This window comes from Thalia democratica, chromosome 4, assembly GCF_965202585.1.
Source record: "Thalia democratica chromosome 4, ktThaDemo2.hap1.1, whole genome shotgun sequence".
Classification (NCBI taxonomy): Eukaryota; Metazoa; Chordata; class Thaliacea; order Salpida; family Salpidae; genus Thalia; species Thalia democratica.
Genome location: NC_139168.1, coordinates 59,097,603 through 59,117,619, shown reverse-complemented (window position 1 = coordinate 59,117,619; position 20,017 = coordinate 59,097,603). Strand labels below are relative to the sequence as shown.

General features: G+C 24.2%; 1 protein-coding gene across 1 annotated transcript in view; it reads left to right on the top strand.

Moving 5' to 3' along the window:
- The first annotated feature begins 6,021 nt into the window (after positions 1-6,021).
- Positions 6,022-20,017, top strand: part of LOC145833472 (uncharacterized) — a 29,425-nt gene continuing 15,429 nt past the window's right edge. Inside the window, exons 1-24 of the mRNA XM_082940648.1 lie at positions 6,022-6,236; positions 6,422-6,503; positions 7,604-7,687; positions 7,886-8,020; positions 8,102-8,213; positions 9,666-9,834; positions 10,189-10,292; positions 11,825-12,003; positions 12,225-12,319; positions 12,801-12,936; positions 13,166-13,252; positions 13,478-13,598; positions 13,851-13,963; positions 14,511-14,586; positions 14,833-14,976; positions 15,302-15,453; positions 15,661-15,805; positions 16,571-16,645; positions 16,715-16,867; positions 16,933-16,995; positions 17,402-17,513; positions 17,669-17,753; positions 19,435-19,572; positions 19,883-19,964. Of these exons, the coding sequence (XP_082796774.1) occupies positions 6,100-6,236; positions 6,422-6,503; positions 7,604-7,687; positions 7,886-8,020; positions 8,102-8,213; positions 9,666-9,834; positions 10,189-10,292; positions 11,825-12,003; positions 12,225-12,319; positions 12,801-12,936; positions 13,166-13,252; positions 13,478-13,598; positions 13,851-13,963; positions 14,511-14,586; positions 14,833-14,976; positions 15,302-15,453; positions 15,661-15,805; positions 16,571-16,645; positions 16,715-16,867; positions 16,933-16,995; positions 17,402-17,513; positions 17,669-17,753; positions 19,435-19,572; positions 19,883-19,964 (2,779 nt within the window). The 5' untranslated portion in view covers positions 6,022-6,099. The remainder of the gene's footprint in view (positions 6,237-6,421; positions 6,504-7,603; positions 7,688-7,885; positions 8,021-8,101; positions 8,214-9,665; positions 9,835-10,188; positions 10,293-11,824; positions 12,004-12,224; positions 12,320-12,800; positions 12,937-13,165; positions 13,253-13,477; positions 13,599-13,850; positions 13,964-14,510; positions 14,587-14,832; positions 14,977-15,301; positions 15,454-15,660; positions 15,806-16,570; positions 16,646-16,714; positions 16,868-16,932; positions 16,996-17,401; positions 17,514-17,668; positions 17,754-19,434; positions 19,573-19,882; positions 19,965-20,017) is intronic.

The window sequence follows — 20,017 nt, the reverse complement described above, 5'->3', positions numbered from 1 at the left end:
ACTCGAGTTTCGTGCCTATGCACTCATCAGCTTCAAAACAAGTTTAAAATAAAGCACAGAACAAAAAACACAAATGAAAGTTAAAAAAATTTTCGCATAAATAGATTATGACGTAATTTTGAAACTATCAAAAATCATACAAAACGACTTATGCAAAAATTAATTTACAAATCAACAATAAACTGGCAAAAATTCATAAAACTTCAGTGAGTGAATATATATTACGACAGATAATTGAAAGAGATAAAGATAAAATTAAGGTACAAATTGATATTTAGATTATTTTAAGATTAAATTAAAACTTGTTAAACTTTAGAAGCGTTTTTTTTTATATGTCTACAAGACGATACAAACTCGCTTCTTTTATTTAGGCATCTCTTATCTTTCAGTGCATATACAACAGCTGTTGCTTCTTTGAGACACAGCCTACATATTGGGCTATTGACGTCAGCTATGGGCTGTGCTCTTTTTATAACTTCCCAGGATATTTCAAAGTCAATGCCACTGCGCTTTAAGCAACAAACATACTTCGAAAGTTCAGTGTCATTTTCATATATGCCGCATTTAAAAGATTTTTTATGATTGGCATACCTGAATCTAAACTGAGTCGAGCACAAGCCGATATAGAACCTTGTCTCAACGCCAGAGTTAACTGTGGCCTTGTAAACGATGTTCTCTGAACGGCAATTGCCCTCTTTCAAATTATATTTACAACTACCAGCGCAGCCACATTGACTTCGAATTCCTGAGTTTTGATTTAAATTTTTTTGGTTGTGTGCCTTAATGATATTCTCCAAATTTGCCGTACACGAATAACATATTCGCATATTATGTTTGTTGAAAATTTTTGTTAGCGGATTTTGTTTATTGAAGTGTTTTTTGACTAGATTTATAAATTTTTTTCCAATGTTAGTTTTTACTGAGTTGCTAAAAGGAGGGTTATACCAGATTACATTTCTTTTTTTTAATTTTTATTTTTATGTTTTTCATTATTTTTTGGTTGTTGCTCAGGTTTTTCAAATTTAAGTTTATTATCGTATCCGCATTTTTTCATAATTTTTTTATATTCATCTTTTGTCTTTAGAAAATTTTCTTCTTTATATACATATATTTATATTTGTATTTATTTAACTATATAAAAACTATAATTTATACAGCTGTTTCATATATGAAATATAAAGTTTCATGTACTCCTCAGTAATCTACAGTTTATTATAATAGTAAACTGAAATTTAGATTTTGAAAATTTTTATAATAATTGTGACGTAGTAATGATACAGTTTATTGTACAGTTAGCTGAATTTGAAAATAATACGCTGTAGTTGCTAACTTATGCATTTTAGGAAAGTTTGAAAAGGTTATTTTAGAAAAATGTTTTAAGCTATTAGAAAATTTTTTTTGACTGTTGGAAAAATGTTATAAAATACTCGCGTTTGCCGCTTAAATTTTATTTTGTTTTAATATTTAGTTGGTTCTAATTTTGTTAAAAAAGTATTTTAGATAATGGATACATATGTTTTGTCTTTCGCTTTTCTTGTTTAGTGGTACGTTCTTGTCTAATTTTTTGATTTCTATTTTTTCTAAGTTACAAAGTTTGCAGCCGAATTTAGTATTGAGTTTTAATTTTGTCCTGTTTAATATTTCCCATTTAATTTTGTAGTCTGTATTGTTATCTTTTAAATTCCATATGTAGTTCGCTAGTTCTGTTGTGTGTCCTTTGTTAATACTGTTGAATGATGATTTGTGGTTTCAGTATCTTTGTTTAAAAGCATTTCCTGTGGATCCAATATACTGCTTTGTTGTTTTATTTGATGTTACTGTTGCTTTATATATTATATTTGACACTAGGCATTCGTTATTTGAAGGGCAAGGTTATTTATGGCAATTACAAAGTTTATCTTTTATGGTGCTTTTATCGTCTATATTATTTTTGTTTAATATTTTATTGTTGTGAGCTATTATTTAACTTCTGAAATTATTTGTACAACTTTAAGATATTTTAATTGTGTTTTGGTTGAATATTTTATGGAATGGGTGGTTTTCGTCAAATGATGTGGTAATCAGATTTAAGAATTTTTTGCCTATTTTGGAACTTACATTTAGACTAAATGGTGGGTTGAAAAATATTTGGTCTCTTTTTCTTTTTTATAATTTTTTTTCTGGTAAAGTGGTTTTATCGTATTTTAAAGTGTTTTTATAATTGGCCGAATAAAATATTAAACAAAACCAATATATACGATAAAAGCACCATAAAAGATAAACTTTGTAATTCGCGCGCTTCAAAAATATATGTATATATTTTTAAAAACCTTAGATTTTGTAGATCAAACAAAACCTAACAAAAAAATTTCCAGGCACGCGGTTTTTATTAAGATAGAATCATTCTAGAAAGAATAGCCAACGTATTTTTCGAATATACCCTATAGAATCTATTTACTGAGTTTTGATTCGATAGTTTTAGTAAAAAGATTTTTTTGTTGTTAAGCTTAATACTTAGGCTATACTAAACATATACAATCTGTTACGAAAACAGAATTAATTAAAATATGAGTTTAATTCGCAGTATTTTGTTTATTTAAACAAATGTTTTTTTTTTATACTTTCATACATAAAATAAAATTTTTTTTTTATATGATCTACTACTTAGAGTCCGATAACTTTTATATTTTAAAAATAAACCATTTTCATACCTATTTCCCGTTAAACGTGATTTGGGCCCACTGTGGGCTAGAAAGACTTTTCAGAGTCATAAGGATTTAAATTAGTTATAGAAATCAAAAAATAAAAATGCTTAAAGAATAAATTTTTATAAAACGTTTAATTTTTTTTTTTGGTTTACGGGGTTAAAAATTTCTTTGTTATACCTTGACGTTTTATTTTTTACAAAACCTTTTGTACCCAATCTTTAAACTCAGATAACATGTTTGAATATTTTTATGGCTATAAATAAAAAAGATAATTAAAAAATTCACTTTAAAATATAAACAAATAAGACTTTTTAAAATTTTTGGAAACATATTTAATTGTATACGGAGTAAAAACATTTAAAAGAAACAAACCTTTTTGCATATAAATGCAATCTAACACAACTTTTCTTATCTAGTCTTTATTTTATACTCTAAAAATATATTTTCAAGATTTAGGGTGTGAAGTTAAGTTTAAGAACATTTAAAAAGTTTAGTTAAGTCTCATAAACTTTTGTTTATGTATACAAAACTTAAATGTATTGAAAAATTTAACAACAAATAAATGACTCGATAACCAAAATATTTTTCGTACGTTAGGTCATAGGACCAAATATTTTCAGCTTTTTTTTATCCTTAAATAAATTACAGTAGTATATACTATATATCTACAAAACTTCAAAATAATAATAATAACTATAAATTACGTATTAAAGTAAATTTGCACAAAAAGTATTTCAATATTTAAAACAATATACTTCGTACTTTAAGTTTCTATAAAAATTCAGTTGCATTGATACATTTTGTAATAATTTTTCTCTATAATAATATATAACTATTCTGTAACAATTAGAAGTCTCTACTTCAGATAATAGGAACAAATATATTTTACTTTCTTAAAATTTTATTCATCAAGCCAAGTTGCACTCAAATAGCTCCTTAAATAGTTTTTTTTCCCGAAAAAGTATGTACAAGCCATGGGAAGTAAATTTTCAACAGAGATGTTTAGTAAAATATGAAGAAAAAACATAACTAGACATGACAGACCAAAGCAAACTGTTAAATTGTATTGTACAGTTTTTGATTTATAATTTAACTAACTGCTCTTTTACATGTTATTGACTTTTAAATACTTTTTTTAGAATTAGTATTTAATGCACTGCACTGACTAGCTCTTTGATAGAAAATATTTTGCAAATTTTTTCAATGAACCAAAATATATTTATATGGCTTATATTTTCTCATTTCTAGAATCTAGACTTCTATTTGTTTTCTGACATCTAAACCTTTAAAGTATTTTTGTTATAATTAGTATATAAAGTGCTAAACAAGACCTTAAAAGATATCCGTGGTGTGCGACTCGGTAACTGTAAGGTTCTTTGTGCTACAGGTCGTTGGACCAAATATTTTAAGCGTTTTTTTTTTCGCTAATAAGCTGTACAGGTTGTCTGAGATAAAGTTTGATACAAGTTTAGAAGTTATATGTAAGGGACTAACCTTACTTAAGTAACTAATAGACCATAAACAACTTTACAAAATTTATGAATAAGTTTTTACACAACATGCTTTACTACAAGTATTGTATGCTTGACTAAAACCACTACTTAACCCAATTTATTATAGTTTACTTTATAGATTTACCTTCACATTTTTCAGATAAGTTGCATAAAAAAATAATGAGATATTTTGGAAAAAAAAAGGATGAGACAAAGAAACTTTATTATTCATAATTAAACCTTTGTAGTGTATAATGTTAGTAAATTGTATAACTAAAATATTTTCAAAGTTACAACAAATTCTTAGTCAGATTATGTATGTTTACATTTTTATGATATTAAAACTATAAAAAAGTTTTAAGCTTTTTATGTAATATTTTCTAGGGTATTGAAAAAATTAAGAAATTTTTAAAATTAAGTTATTTATGTAACACAAATTATGAAAAATTGAACTGTTTAATTAAAAGAAAATAAATGTTAACTGAATTTATTTTTGAGAGTTTTATAAAAACTTAAAAGTTATGGAACATTTATAGTTTTGTATTGAGCTTACTTTTAAAAAAGGTTTTACTTCACTTTTTTCAATGATAAAATAAGTGAATAATTTTTGTTTAATATTCTGTTGTGAATTTCTTTTTAATGTTTGAATTTTTTCCTTGTATTGTGTAAGTGTTAAGTAACTTGAAGGAAAATGATATTAAAAATACAAAAAAAAACTACAATGATAACTTCAATTATAAATAATAATAAAAAGAAAAAAAATAAGTTAAATATGTAGCAAATTATCATAAAATAAAAATTTTAAAATAGTACTTCAAAAACTATTTTCAATCTAAAATATTTTTTTTGGTTTCAAAAATTACATATACTTTGTTAAATTAATAAAGTTTTACAACAAGTATCACAAGTTATTTAAATAGTTATTTGTTTTCTATAAAGATTTTTATATAGTTCAAGAGTCTTAAGTTCAGAGTTTTATAGAATTTTAAGTTTAAGAACTTATTGACAAATTTTTATGAATTTAATTTAAGAAATTTCATGAAAAAAATTAACAAATGTTATTTTTTGTTATTAATAATGGCATATTATGATTAATAAGGCATATCATAATAAACTAGTCAGTTTTTTTTCTGTAAGTATTTTTTTGTATACTATTTGATCAAGATTAATTTTATAAATAATATACATAAGTAGTTAATTGTATTTTGCTGTTTTAGTGATTTTAAACTTCTACTTAGAGAAGTACTGCTAGATTTTGTTTATGTTTTAATGGGAGACAGAATATGATATAATCATTTTTATCTAAGTCTATAGAATGTGTTTCAGGCTTAAACAAATTTATAGTTTATGATTATGAATTTTACATTAGTGTGTTTTTCAATTAATTATGCTATAATTATAAATAGCATAGTAAAGTTTAAAACTCAGTTACAGTTTTCATAAGCGGTTAGTTTAGTGCTTACAATAGTTGTTATATAAGTACTAAAATTAAAAAAAGGAATACAAATGTTTGATAATTGTTAAAATTTTTATGATTTTATGTTGAATACTCAGTATTTAAACTGAATTTGATTATTTAAAGTATTATTAGGTAGTTTTGTTACCTGTTTGAGATATTGACTACTTTTTAAAGTACGTATATACGTTTAATGATAAATAAATTTATTGAATTATATGCTTTTTCGAATAAACTCATCCTTTGAAATTATTTAGTATATGTGTTTACAATAGCTATTTAACCAATTTTATATTAAAAACATTTAAGACATGTTTTGGTTGTTTCTATTCACTTAGAGTCTTAAAAGAAATCTTTCAATTTTGTAATTTCCAGAGTATTTTTAATGTATATTAAAACTAATAAAAAGTTAAACATGTTTTCTGTTGAAAGTATCTGAGAACAATCTTTGTTTTTCTAAAACATGGAAAAAGTTTTATGTGCTGCTTTGTACCGATCACAAGACAAAAAACTAAACAAATTGAAAGAAGATTTAAGTTTAGCTTTGGATACAGTAAGAACTCAAAAAGTTTCTTATGCTTTTAAAGGCTGGCAAATAAGGTAAGCTTTTATATATCTGTTTTTATTTTGGAAAAATTAAAATGAAAGAAAAAAGCTATTTACAAAAAAGCAGAAATTGTCCAACTTTATTATAAATATTTACTTAACATTTTATTTTGATTATATTTGAAACTTAAAACTTCTAGCCTAACTACTTTATAACTAGAACCATTACAAAATTACAGAGAAAAATGTAGAAATGTTCTTGATGAGATGCTAGATTCTAAAGATGATGTGCTCAAAAAATTAGCTTTAGAAGGCTTTCAAGTAAGTTTTCTTATAATAACTTTAAAAAAAGTTAAACATTTTATTGTAAAATATTAAACCATGTTTGTAAATATTTTGTTACTTGGATTAGATATTTTTTTATTTATACTGTCTTAGTGCCCATAGGGTTCACTTGTTTCGTGTATTAATATTAGATTAGATTTATCTTAACCCCAAGCTATTAAAACAATTTAATTTTTAACAGTTTTATAAAAAAGTCTGAAAGTTTAAATAAACACTATAAAAGTATTTTAATCAGATTTTTGTTACTCACTTTAAAGTTTAAATATTATCTATAAAAAAAAATTGGTTCAGAATCTTGGACATAAATTTCTTAAAAAATTTTTTGAAGTTAATTAAAATGAGAAATAAAAAATATAAAAACTATTTACTTTTAGCATATATTTAATATGTTCTAAGCAGTTTCTTTTTTTTTTAAACTGTTGTATCAAGTAAGCTAGATAATTAAAAAAACACTTAACTTTTTTTAAATTGGATGTTAGCAAATTTTATTTTGAAATTGAAATACTTTGAATTTTAACTAATGTACATTAATAAAAATACTGTGTATAAATAGACTATATTTTACATTTGGAAGATTTTTAAAAAGTAACAGGCTAGTCACTTACTAAAAAACAAAGTTTGCTTCTTAAGTTGAATATATTCTAAGCCACTTTTAAGTAGCATAAAGTATTTATAGTTAATTTTTCTGTATTATAGTTAATGTTTTGTTAAGTTTTTGTACTTCATTAGCATTTTATAAAAAGTATTTAAATGTTTATTGCCTAATACAAGTACGTTAAGCGCTTAGAGTTTTTGTTGTTAATTTTCTATCATTGATCAAAACAAATTTACTACTTATACATTACGACTGATGAACTTTTTTTTGGAAAAAAAGTTTTATTTATAACTTAATAACTATATTTATATTTTAAAATATTGTTTTAAAATAGATATTAAATAAAAAATATATTTTATTGAATTATCAATGATAAGTAAAATAATTAGATAAATAAATGCCAAAAGATGTAAATGTGGAATAACAATCTTGTACATTGTTTTTTTTTAAACATATTTTTTATAATTTGTATTTATTTTAGCATTTAGTAACAAATCCAACCCTTGATGGAGTTTCAGGAGAGGAAGAGTTACAGCAAGATGGGTCCATGTTGCTTTCGCAGCAGGTTTTTTAATTTAATTTTAATTAATATAAACAGTAAAGTTGTTTATTAAGCTAAAAGAGAATATCATTCAAATATCTCTGCTAAAACAATGTTTTTTTTAATGCTGTAAATAGTCTATTAAAAGTTAGATTTAAAAAAGCTCATGTTAAGTTATATGAAACAAGATTTATAAATAACTTAAAACTTTTTTTGTTACAGATTTTAGAATCATTATCAAGTATATGGCAGTATGAAAGAGAAGACAAGCTTGTTGGACTAAAAACAATTTTACACCTTTGCTGTGATAATTTTAGTTTTCTGACTAGTAAAAACCTGACCTTAAATGCTATACAGGTGGTTGCTTACATTTAAACTGGTAAAATTTTAAGAACATCTTGTTTTTAAATAAAGGTAGAGCTTAATTTGTATTTTAAGATATGCACAAAGAGCTGTAAAAATGAAAAGATAAATTCGGACATATACTGTATAGTGAATTCAATTGTTAATCAAGTTCTAAAGTTTACAAAACAAAAGTCTCTTGGCAAAGGTTTTTTGCGTTTAATTTTCTATGATTTTAAATTTCTTATTTTTACATTACAACTGTTTTGACTTTTAACATATATTCAGGGTTGCCAAAATCTTGGAATCCTGAAAAATCTGTGACAATTTTTTCACAATTTGATAATGTAGACTAAAAAAACCTTGATAATTCTGGAGTTTTCGAACTAAAAAAAAGATGTTTGAACAAAGATTTCAATGCTAAAACTTTTATAATCAATCTGAAAACTGCTAATAATTTAAAAGTTTTAAGTTGTTTTGACTACTTTTATACTTTATCTAAGCAAAATATAAAGTAGTTTACAGTATCTTTTCAGTGTTGTCATACTATTTAAGACATATTTTTATCTTAATAATAAAATACTAAAAATAGACCTAAAAAATTGTAATTTTGAAAACTGGGAAGAAATTTCTTAAAAACCTTTGGCAACTTTGTATATTAATTAAAAAAAAACATTGTGAAATAGTATATTGTTTATTAAACGACAAAAAATACGCTCAAAAGGTTTGGTCAAAGGACCTGGTGTACAAAAAACCTTTCGGCTATCGAGTCATTTATTTAGTGTAAATTAGAATAGCAATGAAACAGTTAAAGCACAGAACAATGTGCTCCAACATTATAAGTTGTGCATTCTGAATAGATGTGTATTTTTTAAAGATTATTTAAGTATATAAATAAAATGATATTTTTTAATGGATAGTTAGTTTTAAAAATCACTGCAAAACTTTTATAATCAATCTGAAAACTGCTAATGATTTAAAAGTTTGAAGTTTGTTTTAACTGCTTTTATACTTTATCTGAGCAAAATCTATGTTATTCTAAATTTTTTAGTTAAAATGCTTTAAAAAGCATCATAAATGTTTACAAAATAAATATTTTAATAGTTTAAAGTTTAATAAAAAAGTTTCTTTTCTTTTAATATAGAACGATTGCGTAAAATTTATAAGTAGTAACACTTTTGGCTATTGTCAGCAAAGCTGAGATGTTTTCTACCATCGACAACTAGTATACTATGTGGCCAAACAAAACTGCTGTTGATGGTCGTGTGGTACAGTCTAGTACTTATCAAACTTTTTTATTTTAAAACTTATGCTTCTATATATTTTAGAAAAGAAACTTTTACAAGTATATATTAAAATGAAATAAAAAATTAAACTGTATTTTGTACTACTCAAACTTAATATAACTCAATTATAGAATACAGAAAGCTAGCATTTAATAACAGTGAATGTTACTACAAATGAGTTATCTTTCCTATTAACAACCCAGTTGAAGTGTGTTGATTCGTTGACACACAGAAACATATGTTGGTAGAATAAAGGAAGATTACTGCACAATTTGTTTTTATTTAGTTACTACATATATCAAGTCAAAAGTAGATAAAGTATTTGAAAAACTCTTTTTGAATTAACTGGTTTTTATACACTGGTATAATTGCAGCTAGTTTGTGTAGTTCTATTGGTCTGTCAAACTTTCTGTCTCAAGAATTAAAAGTCCAAGGTCAAACTGTATCTCAATGTGCAATTACACTTGAGTGTATTCGCTCTATCATGACCAGGTTTCAACCAGTGCAAGCGAGCCAACACAAGTTGCTGCCAGACTATGTAAGGTTGCTGCTTTGTTTTTGTTTCTTTAAATAAATGAAACGAAATTTCATTAATAATTAATGCTTGGTATACGTCTTAATACTTATAGTTTGTTTATTAGTTAAAAATCGATGGTTTATCGAATGTAAACTTTTTGTAAATGTTTATTAAAGTAAAGTCATAATAACTCAATAAGTAAATGTAAAAGAGTCCAAATGTTTTTTATTTTATGAAAAATAGTTATTTTATATAAATGTAAGATTTTTATTGAGTTTTTCATAGTTTTGATAAGTAAGTATTTTAAAAAATCAGTATTGGTTTAAGTTTTTGTCATTTCAAACTAATTTGTTTTTTAACAATTTATTAAAATAATTTAGAGTCGACTTACTTCCTTGTCTAATTAATTTCTGTAACTGCTTAGTTCATCAAAAAATAATAAAAAAGAAATCCAGAATGAAAAACAAAATAAAAAACGTTGATGGTTCGTTGATTGTTTTTAGAATTTAATACGCTGATAAACTTAAGAAAGCAAAAAGATAAATCAAGTAAAATAAGTTGAGTATTTTAAAAATAGATTATAGATATTTCACAGAATAAAATCTTTTTTTTATAATTTTCAGTACTGACTTATTTAAAAATTTTAAAACATAAACAAAATCATATTTTTATTTATACAAGGTAACTTTATTAAACTTCAACAATATATATATATATATATATATATATATATATATATATATCACAGATGTTCTTGTGCTAAAACTTTATTTCAACTAACGGCGTTTCACTGCTCTCAAATAAATTTAAGGACAGATCTACGGAGTCTCAAAAAGCTCTAAGAATAAAAGCTTTTTGAGACTCCGTAGATCTGTCCTTAAATTTATTTGAGAGCAGTGAAACGCCGTTAGTTGAAATAAAGTTTTAGCACAAGAACATCTGTGACATACATTCCGATAAGCTTAGCTTATCAGGATCTCCAGGATTTAACGCCTTATAACGTTACATCTTATATATATATATATATATATATCTTTTGAACATGAGATATATATTGATTGTATTTGCCTAGCATACCTATAATCAATACTTATTATACCATTCAATCATATGTAAAATTAAAATTGTTTTATTACTTTGATTAATTTGTTACATCATCTTATAAACAAAAAAAAAATAGAGATAGTCATGTAAGTATATCTATAAAAGTTTTAAAAGTTTTTTATAATCAAAAAAAAAAAGATTACTAGTTTTGTGCTTAAAGGTATTTAGGATTTAAAAAACCCATACTAGTTTTAAAACAATACAATATACATTAAACTTAAAAAATCTATAAAATTTACAAAGTACAAAATGCCTGAAATAATGTTTATAACAATAAGAGATTTCAATAAATAATTTAGAATATTTAAAATATCAAGCTAATCGTTTGTTAATAAAGATCCTAGCAGAGCAAGTTTGCTGAAATAAATAATAAAAACAAGTTTTTACAGAGTTCTTTATTTATTGAACTAACATAATATATTCACCTACTTTATCTTCTATTCTTTTCTTTAGTTATTTTAACTTTTTTACATAACTCCGTAAAAGTGTGTTAACTCGTTTAAAACATAGAAAAATATGTAAGTTCAATAAAAAAAAGTACAGTGCAAATTGTTTTTATTAAACTTTTTTAGCTTAAATAACTTAATTGTTTTTTAATCCCACACAAGTTAAGTTTCAATATTTAATGACTTAAACAAATTTTTCTGCATGCGCAAATTTTAATATTTCTCATTTGTAAATAAGTATTATGACCACTAGCAGTTTTTTTTTCACTGTTCTACCAGATAACTCTTTTATATTTTTCTTTGGTGTAAGTTGAACAATATGCTAAATCATTAATTTGCCAACCAAACGCAACTACTATTTTAATAAAAACAAAGCTATTTTATTCTATTCATTGTTGCTTAGACAATAAAAAAAGTTCAATGTTTCAAAATGGTTGGTTTTTAGACTTACATACTTATTAAGCAGAAAGGTTTGTACACGAGCTGACCTTTCTTCACCACAAATTGATGCAAATAGCGGTGGAAGTTTGTCGTTTTGGCGCTTGCACATTTGAACTTCGAAAAAAACTGTGCGTTTATTTCGCTCTTCTTTTGTCGCCACTGTCGCGAAACAGGTTTCATGTCAACTTCAAAGTATTGCAACAGGCGAGTTGAATGTCTTTTAAAACCGTTATGTTACTTTTGTGTAACCCAGACAAACTTATCACAAAAACGTTATTATTTTTACAAAATTTTACACCAAGTAAAAATAACTGTATAAGAAAGAAACAGAATTTAAATTATTTTAAAGTTAAACAATACTTAAAACTCAACAATACCAAAAGCTTTTGATATTTAAGGTTTATAGATGTTATTACTTGCTACAGATTTGGTCGAACCCAGAGAAACTGTATGATATTGCTGGTCCATTTAAAAGTGCTTCATATAAACAAAAAACTAATCAAATTATTTTGTACCAACTGTTAGTTTATATAACTTTACTAACATAGTATATAAAGACTATGCAAATAAAAACGTTTTCAACTAAAACTGTTAACAATATGGTCTTTTACAATTTTGGTTATTTTGTATCTATACTATATCTTTATTTTCATAATTTTTTTAGCTGTGCCTATGATTTAAATAATATTATAACTACTTTTATTAGCCATTTTATTTTTAACAAAAAATTTAAATTTGTAATTTTTTTAAGTTAATAGGTTTCAAGTCGTACCTTTACAGTACTTATTTAATGTAAGGTTGAATATAAAAACTAGTTAAGTTAATACAAAGTTGACTGATTTTTTTACATTCGAGCAACTGAACTGATCTTTCTAATACAAATGCTTATTTAAATCAATTTAACAAGTAACTAATGTTATATTTTTTTAAAACTTTGTTTGTTTATTGAAAAGTTTCCTTAAAAACTATTAGATTTTAACAAGAAAGTTAAAAAAACACAGATTAGTAAACGTGCTGTGTATTTCTTGCACTGAAGAGAAAAAACTGGAACAAAGACGTTCAGCACTTGCTTGTATCAGTTCCATGTACCTTGTTTTGTACAATTTGATAAGTTATGAAATGCTTCGTAATGATCAAGTTATTAATTAGTTAACTTTAGACAATGCATATTCTACTTTAAAAAAAGTTCCTCTCTAAAAGTAAACTATGTAAGTAGATTTGAACAGTTCAAATATTTTCACATAGACTTTTATAAACGCTATCCTCGTTAAACTAAATTGTAAAACTTAGTAGGACCGTAAGGTTTTTTTTTGGATTAAAAAAATATATTTAGAATTTTTTATAAGTTTAAATTATTATCCTCTAGATATCAAACTATGAGTCTAACTATAAAGAAAAACTTTTGACCGATCAAAGTATTGGTTCTAATTCAAGCGAAAAATCTACTAGTGATGTTAGTTTGTGTAACTCATCTTTAATTTGGCTATTTTAGGTCAGTCAAATCTTTAATTTATAGTAACACGAAAAATAAGCTTGCATTTTATGTTTAAAAAAATGAAGTATACAAAAAATTGATCTTTATTTATGCAATCTATAACAATATCTATAATAATAACCAGAGAATATATTATATTAAAATAATAAATAAATTTTTGAAAATTTGTTACATACGTTATAGGCAACAGATTCCTGTGAAGATATGTGGCTTTCATGCGACGATCTTTTTTCAATTTCTTCCCCTTCTTATTTCTCAGCTATCGAAGATTGTGACGACGAAACACCACTCAACACGACAACAAGTACTTATCTTATTTAATTAGCTTAAAATTTTTACATTTGTTTAAAATGATAAAAAAAAAACCAATGCTTTAAAAAAAATTATTTCAGTATTTTAATTTACTGGTGATTACTATAGAAAACTGTTTTTTTGAAAAAACACTAATTTCTAGTAGTAAATTATCTTTTAAATAATTATTAATCAAACTATAAAACCAAAATGTATCTAAAAACATTCATTGAGTTATGAAACCTCAAAGGCGTATAAATTTCAGTCTTACCAATGAAACTTTCTGAAATTTTGGACTATGTTGCCGGTACTTCAACATGTTTAACAAATACCCAAAAGAAAAAGTCATCAAATCAGCGAGAAACTTATAATTTACAGGTAATTAGTGATATTTTATTTTTGGATAATAAGACATGTACTTGATGAGCTAACTGCATAAGTTATTTTCGTTTTGTAAATCTTATAAGAATAGGTAGTACTTAAGCATAAAATCTATATTGCTTTTTTTATGAAATATGGTTTTATTAATTTTTTTTAAAACATTTATAAAAAAAACTTTATTTCAATTGCTAATTATATGCAATTTGTACTATACTGAAGAAATAAGTTCTTAAAAGCTTTACTAGGATTTTTTGCAGTTAGTTTTGTATGTATGTAAGTTGAAGTTTTATAAACTATTGAAATTTTGCAACAATTTAGAAGGTATGCACATATATGATTTCAAAAACCAAATTTCTACATAGCCATGAATAATTTATTAGTTGTTCTATGAAAAATATTTGTTGTGGTAAAAATGTATATTGAGTTTTTTTAATAATTTTGTATAGCTAAAATCATCTAGATTAGAAATAATTATTCTAAAGTAAATTTCTTAAAAGTGAAGTAGATACTACAAAATTTTTGTATTAAATTAGTTTAATTTTAGAGAGTTGTTAAAAACGAAGAAATGACAACTGAAAAAATTGACCAAATAGTTGCTGAGCATGAAAATAAAGCTTCAAGTTCGTTATGAGTTTATATAGGTTTTAATTTTCTAAATATTAGTCATTGACAAAACAAGTTTGCAAGTTTAAAAAACATTGCTTTTTTAAAGTATTAAACTTATAAAATTTTTCGGCTTATGTGTGTGTTACATTTATAACCAACCTAAAGTACTGTGGAACGCTTTTATTAAATTAGTACAGGGATACCCCGTAAGTTTAAATAACTTTAATTTTATTATGCTTAAAAATGTGAAATTAAAACAGAAAGTCTAGGCTTACACGAAATAAAATCGATGTCAGAAAAACACTTCAATAAATTAAAGCAAATTACGCAGAAATTGTTAGATGTGAACACAATAGATCAAATTGATATGTCATTACAAGCCGCAGCTAGCGAATTAGCCATTGGTAGTTATCATATTCGTTGTTTTGTAATAAAAAATATTTTAGTGTTGTGTAGTTTAAATTTATTTGACGTAAATGATTTAATTCTTATAGAGTAATTTGACTATTTTAGCTGTTATTTTATCCACAAGGTTGAAAAACGATCTTGATTCTAAAATAAAAAAATCTAAATTTTAAATTTAACAAAAATTATTCTAAAAACTAAAGATTGACTATTCAAGTGTTAATTTTTTTTTACATAACATAAATTAAATAGTAATGTAAATTAACTTTTTGATAAGAAAAGTATTTTACTTGGTGTACACTTTTTAAAAGTTTAAGTTTAAAGAATTCCAACTGGTTGTGGGAGATGACAGTGTGATCACGTTTCATACGGAGATGTTGTATTTGCTGTTTTATCAAGTAATGTTCTTCACCATCAAACTAAAAACCAGTGGATACTACTATAACTTGCGACAGAGCTCCTTACCATATACAAAGGTTTGAAAAAAACTGAAATAGTTATAAACTTTTTAAAATGACAGAGTATACAGTACATATAAATTTTACTCTAAACAAACTGTTATTTCATTGAAATTGTGATTGTACTGAAAAGCTTTTCACAATGATCAAGTTAAAATTTGCGCAAAGTATTTAGTAAAAATATTAGTTTTTTATTGCTACTTTGATTCTTAATTTTTTTGTTAGAAAGAATGGTTGGATTTACTTGCTAGAAAAGGAGTATATATAAACGAGTGCTGGCTTGAAAATACCTACACACTTGTTACCAGTTGTGATGTATTCCAACAAAATAAAGTTACAGCGAACCCGATAATTCTACAAATTCTTCAAGGTTTGTTGTAAAGAAATTATAGAAAGCTGAATCTATGCAAACAATAAAATGTACCACATATGAGTTTTTTATTGATGTTTATCACAAATGTAATGAACACATTTTTAATCGCAATACTCTTATTTTAAATTTTACCTGTTGTAAGCTGTTTTAAAAGTTAGACGGTTTAAATGTAACTTTGTTTTATTTAAAAAATAAATTGATTTACTCCAATAAAATCCTTTAAAATAATAACTTCTTAGTTTAGTTGCAACAAATGTTTATAAGGAAGTCACGTTCTATAACATTTCAATTTTTGAATATTAATCAAATTCTAAAACTTTATATACTATTAAATATTTAATATAAATTATCTTGTTTTGCGGAGATACAGTTCACCACAGTTGATTATTTTCTATTTTTATATTATAGTTATGATCTATAGAACTTTTTTTTTATATTTTAATTCTAAACATGGTTTGAAAAAAGTGTATTTTTATTATTTTAGTGATTTACTTTTTTTTAAACTACATTAAATTAGCATTCAAGCTTTATGAAAGTTCATAAACTAGCACTTATGAAAAATATTTAGTCAAATATCTTTAAAAATTTTTTTATGTAAGTTAAAATAATTCTAGTAGTCTCACAAAGTATTTATTTGATTTATGTGATTTAGTTGTTGGCCATTGCTTTTCGAAACTAAATTAATTTTTACTTTTGTTTGATGGTTTTTATTCCTTGTATATTTTTCAATTTATTAGGCTCACTGTATTAAAAAAAAAACAGATGTTTGTCCGGTCTGTGAAAACACAAATGATATATTTAAACTGCAAAAAATTATGTCTCCATCCGTTGTAGCAGGTTTGTTTTGTTTGTTGTATAAAACTCATTCAAATTAGTTCAGTCAGTAAATCTTAGTTTGTTATACAGCTAAAGGTCTTGCTATGAAAATTTTTCAAATATTGTGGAATAGCTCAATTGAATTTTGGAATAACAATTACCAGTTTAATTTTAAAGATCAAAAAGGTTTTGAAATAAATCTTTTGAGTTTGTTGATGGCTACAAAAGTATCTCAGCAACTAGGTATTAAATACTTATTTGCTAATTAAAATGAGAGCATAAAAGTTAAAATAAAAACATCATTTTAGGTTTTTTGGATAAGTCCCTACAAGGGTATAACATAATTTCAAATTCGTTGTTTGAAAATATAAGTAAGTTTACAGTTTAATTTTTTCAAAAGTGTTTATTTTTATTTAATTACATTAAAAACTGAACTTTTAAAAAGCAAAGTTTGTTTATAAGAGCGTGGGTGAAAAGGCATTAAGTATGCTTTTATAGTTTAAATAAGTTTCCTTACTTTTTAATAAGAGTTTTATCGTTATTAAAATTATATATTGATGGTTTTAGTTTTTATAAGCAAAAAATTAAATAAAGTTTTTACTGTTCTTTTTCAATCAGCTTTGATTAGTAATAATAAGAATTTTATTGCTTGTGGTTTGAGTATAAATGTGAAAAAAAATGTTTTTAGACTTTTTTTTACTTTATATTCAATACTTGGATGGTCCTAATAAAAAGTTAAATTTACTAATCGAAATAACTTTTTAATTTTTTTTTAAGACACACAAGAAGATAACTTTGTACTCACTTGTGCATTTTGTATTGAAAATATCGTGAATGGAGTTATCGATGTTGCTACAGTTTACCCACCCGCTTGGAAATGTTTTCTAAAGTTTTTTATTCTTAATGACTTTTTAAATTTAAAGAATAAGAATTGTTTACACCTATACTAAAAACTAAGATAAAAATGACCTTTTGCCTATTTGAGTAGAATTAAACATAATATTCTGGTTGTTTATACAACTTAAAACATATTTTATTTTTTAGAATGTCGTTGTATCTCAGTAAGAAAACTATTTCGAGTAAATTTGAAGATAACGTATGTACTTCATCTATCGAACAAACTGTAAAAGTAATTCATTACAAAAACTACTAATTGCTTTAATTCAGATGTTTTTGCGAAATAATTATAAAACTACTGTTCTTCTGTTTTAGAATATTTGTTACTTAAAAAAGCAAATGTTAATACTTTTCAATTAAGATCTTAGTTGCTTAGTTTTTCCTACTTCTAGTTAACAATTTTCGTATTAAGACTTCATTATAAAAAAAAAGATGCTTTAGTTGTAACCTAGTTAGACAAGAAGTTGTTCAAAAATTTAAGTTAAGCCTTTTTAAGAGACAAATTTCACAAATGTTTTGTATAACAAATTATCAAACTATAACTGTATATATACAAAACATATATTTATTTATTTGATGATATAAAAAATAATAGGTTTATACGACCGTTTCGTATATGAGATATATAACTTCATATACTCATCAGTAAAACTAAAGTTTATTAACAATGTTTAACACAAATTTATAATTTGAAAATTTTATAATCATTATGACGTAGTAATAATGAGGATTTTTGTACAGTAAGTTAAGTTTGAAAACATACGCTGATCTCATTAGTTTAAGAATTTATGCTTTTTAAAAAGTTTGGAAAGGTTGTATTAAAAAAACGTTTTAAACTGTATGAGAAGAATGTTTTAAACTTTTCGTGTTCGCGGCTTAATTTTACTTTTATTTGATATTTAGTTAGTTTTGATTTCACTAAAAAATATTTTTGGTAATGAATGCATATATTCTGTCTTTCGCTTTTCTTGTTTAGTGTTATGTTCTTGTCTGATTTATCAATTTCTATTTTTCTAGGATACAAAATGGTAGCCAAATTTAGTATATAATTTTGATTTTGTCCTGTTTAGTATTTCCCATTTAATTTTGTTGTTTGTATTGTTATCTTTTAAATTCCAAATGTAGTTTGCCAGTTGTATGTCTTTTGTTAATGTTGTTGAATGAAGATTTGTGATTCCTATATCTTTGAACTGGCAAACTACATTTGGAAATTAAAAGATACTGGAAAACTACATTTAGAATTTAAAAGTTAACAATACAGACTACAAAATTAAACTACTAAACAGGACAAAGTCAAAATTCAATACTAAATTTGGCTGCCAACTTTGTATCCTAGAAAAAATAGAAATAGATAAATCAGGCAAGAACATAACACTAAACAAGAAAAGCGAAAGACAGATTATATGCATTCATTACCAGAAATTTTTTTTAATTGTAATCAAAACTAACTAAATATTAAATCAAAGTAAAACTAAGCCGCGAACCCGAATACTTTAAAATATTTTTCTAATACAGTTTAAAAGTTTTTTGATACGACCTTTCCAAACTTTTCAAAATGCATAAATTCTTAAACTAACAAGCTCAGAGTATTTTTTCAAACTTAACTTACTGTACAAAAACCTTCATTATTACTACGTCATAATGATTATAAAATTTTCAAATTATAAATTTGTGTTAAACATTGTTAATAGACTTCAGTTTTACTAATGAGTATATGAGGTTATATATCTCATATACGAAACGGTCGTATAAACCTATTTTTTATATCATCAAATAAATAAATATATGTTTTGTCTATATACAGTTATAGTTTGATAATTTGTTATACAAAACAATTCAATTTGTCAAGCACTAATGACCAAAACTTAAAAAAAAAATTAAAAACACAAATATATATATTTATCTTTTAATAGAAACATTGTCCAAGTTTTTCTGTCGACACTTATACAACTTCCATAAATGAAGACCACCCAAGTTTTTTAATTACATCTCAATGTAAAAGCGATGTCATGAATTTATTGGTGGAAAAGTTCAAACAAACTTTACTAACGGTTTCTTTTTGTAATAAAACTACTACTTTGTTAAAAGTCAAGTTGAATATAAATGGTCAAGCTTAAAATTATTAAATTTCCTTTAGATATTTTTATTATTTTTTGAACTTTATGAATCTTCTTAAGTTTAATGTTTAAAATTTTATAAAAGTTATCTTAATTAACATTTTATTATAATTAGTCTGAAATTTAATTTTAAAAGTATGTCAACTGTTTGTCATTATTAGTAGAGTAATATTTAAGTAATATTTTATGTATATTTAAAAATTATTATTTAGTTATTAGTAAAATGAATTTTATTCTCTTACAGATTCTAAAATCATTAAACTTGCAACTTCTTCGTGATTTTCTTAGCTGTTTTATCGAAGAAAATGAGAGTCTATTAACTATGAGTTGGTAAAGTTAAAAAAAAATATTGTACACTTACACTTTAACAAATAAAAAC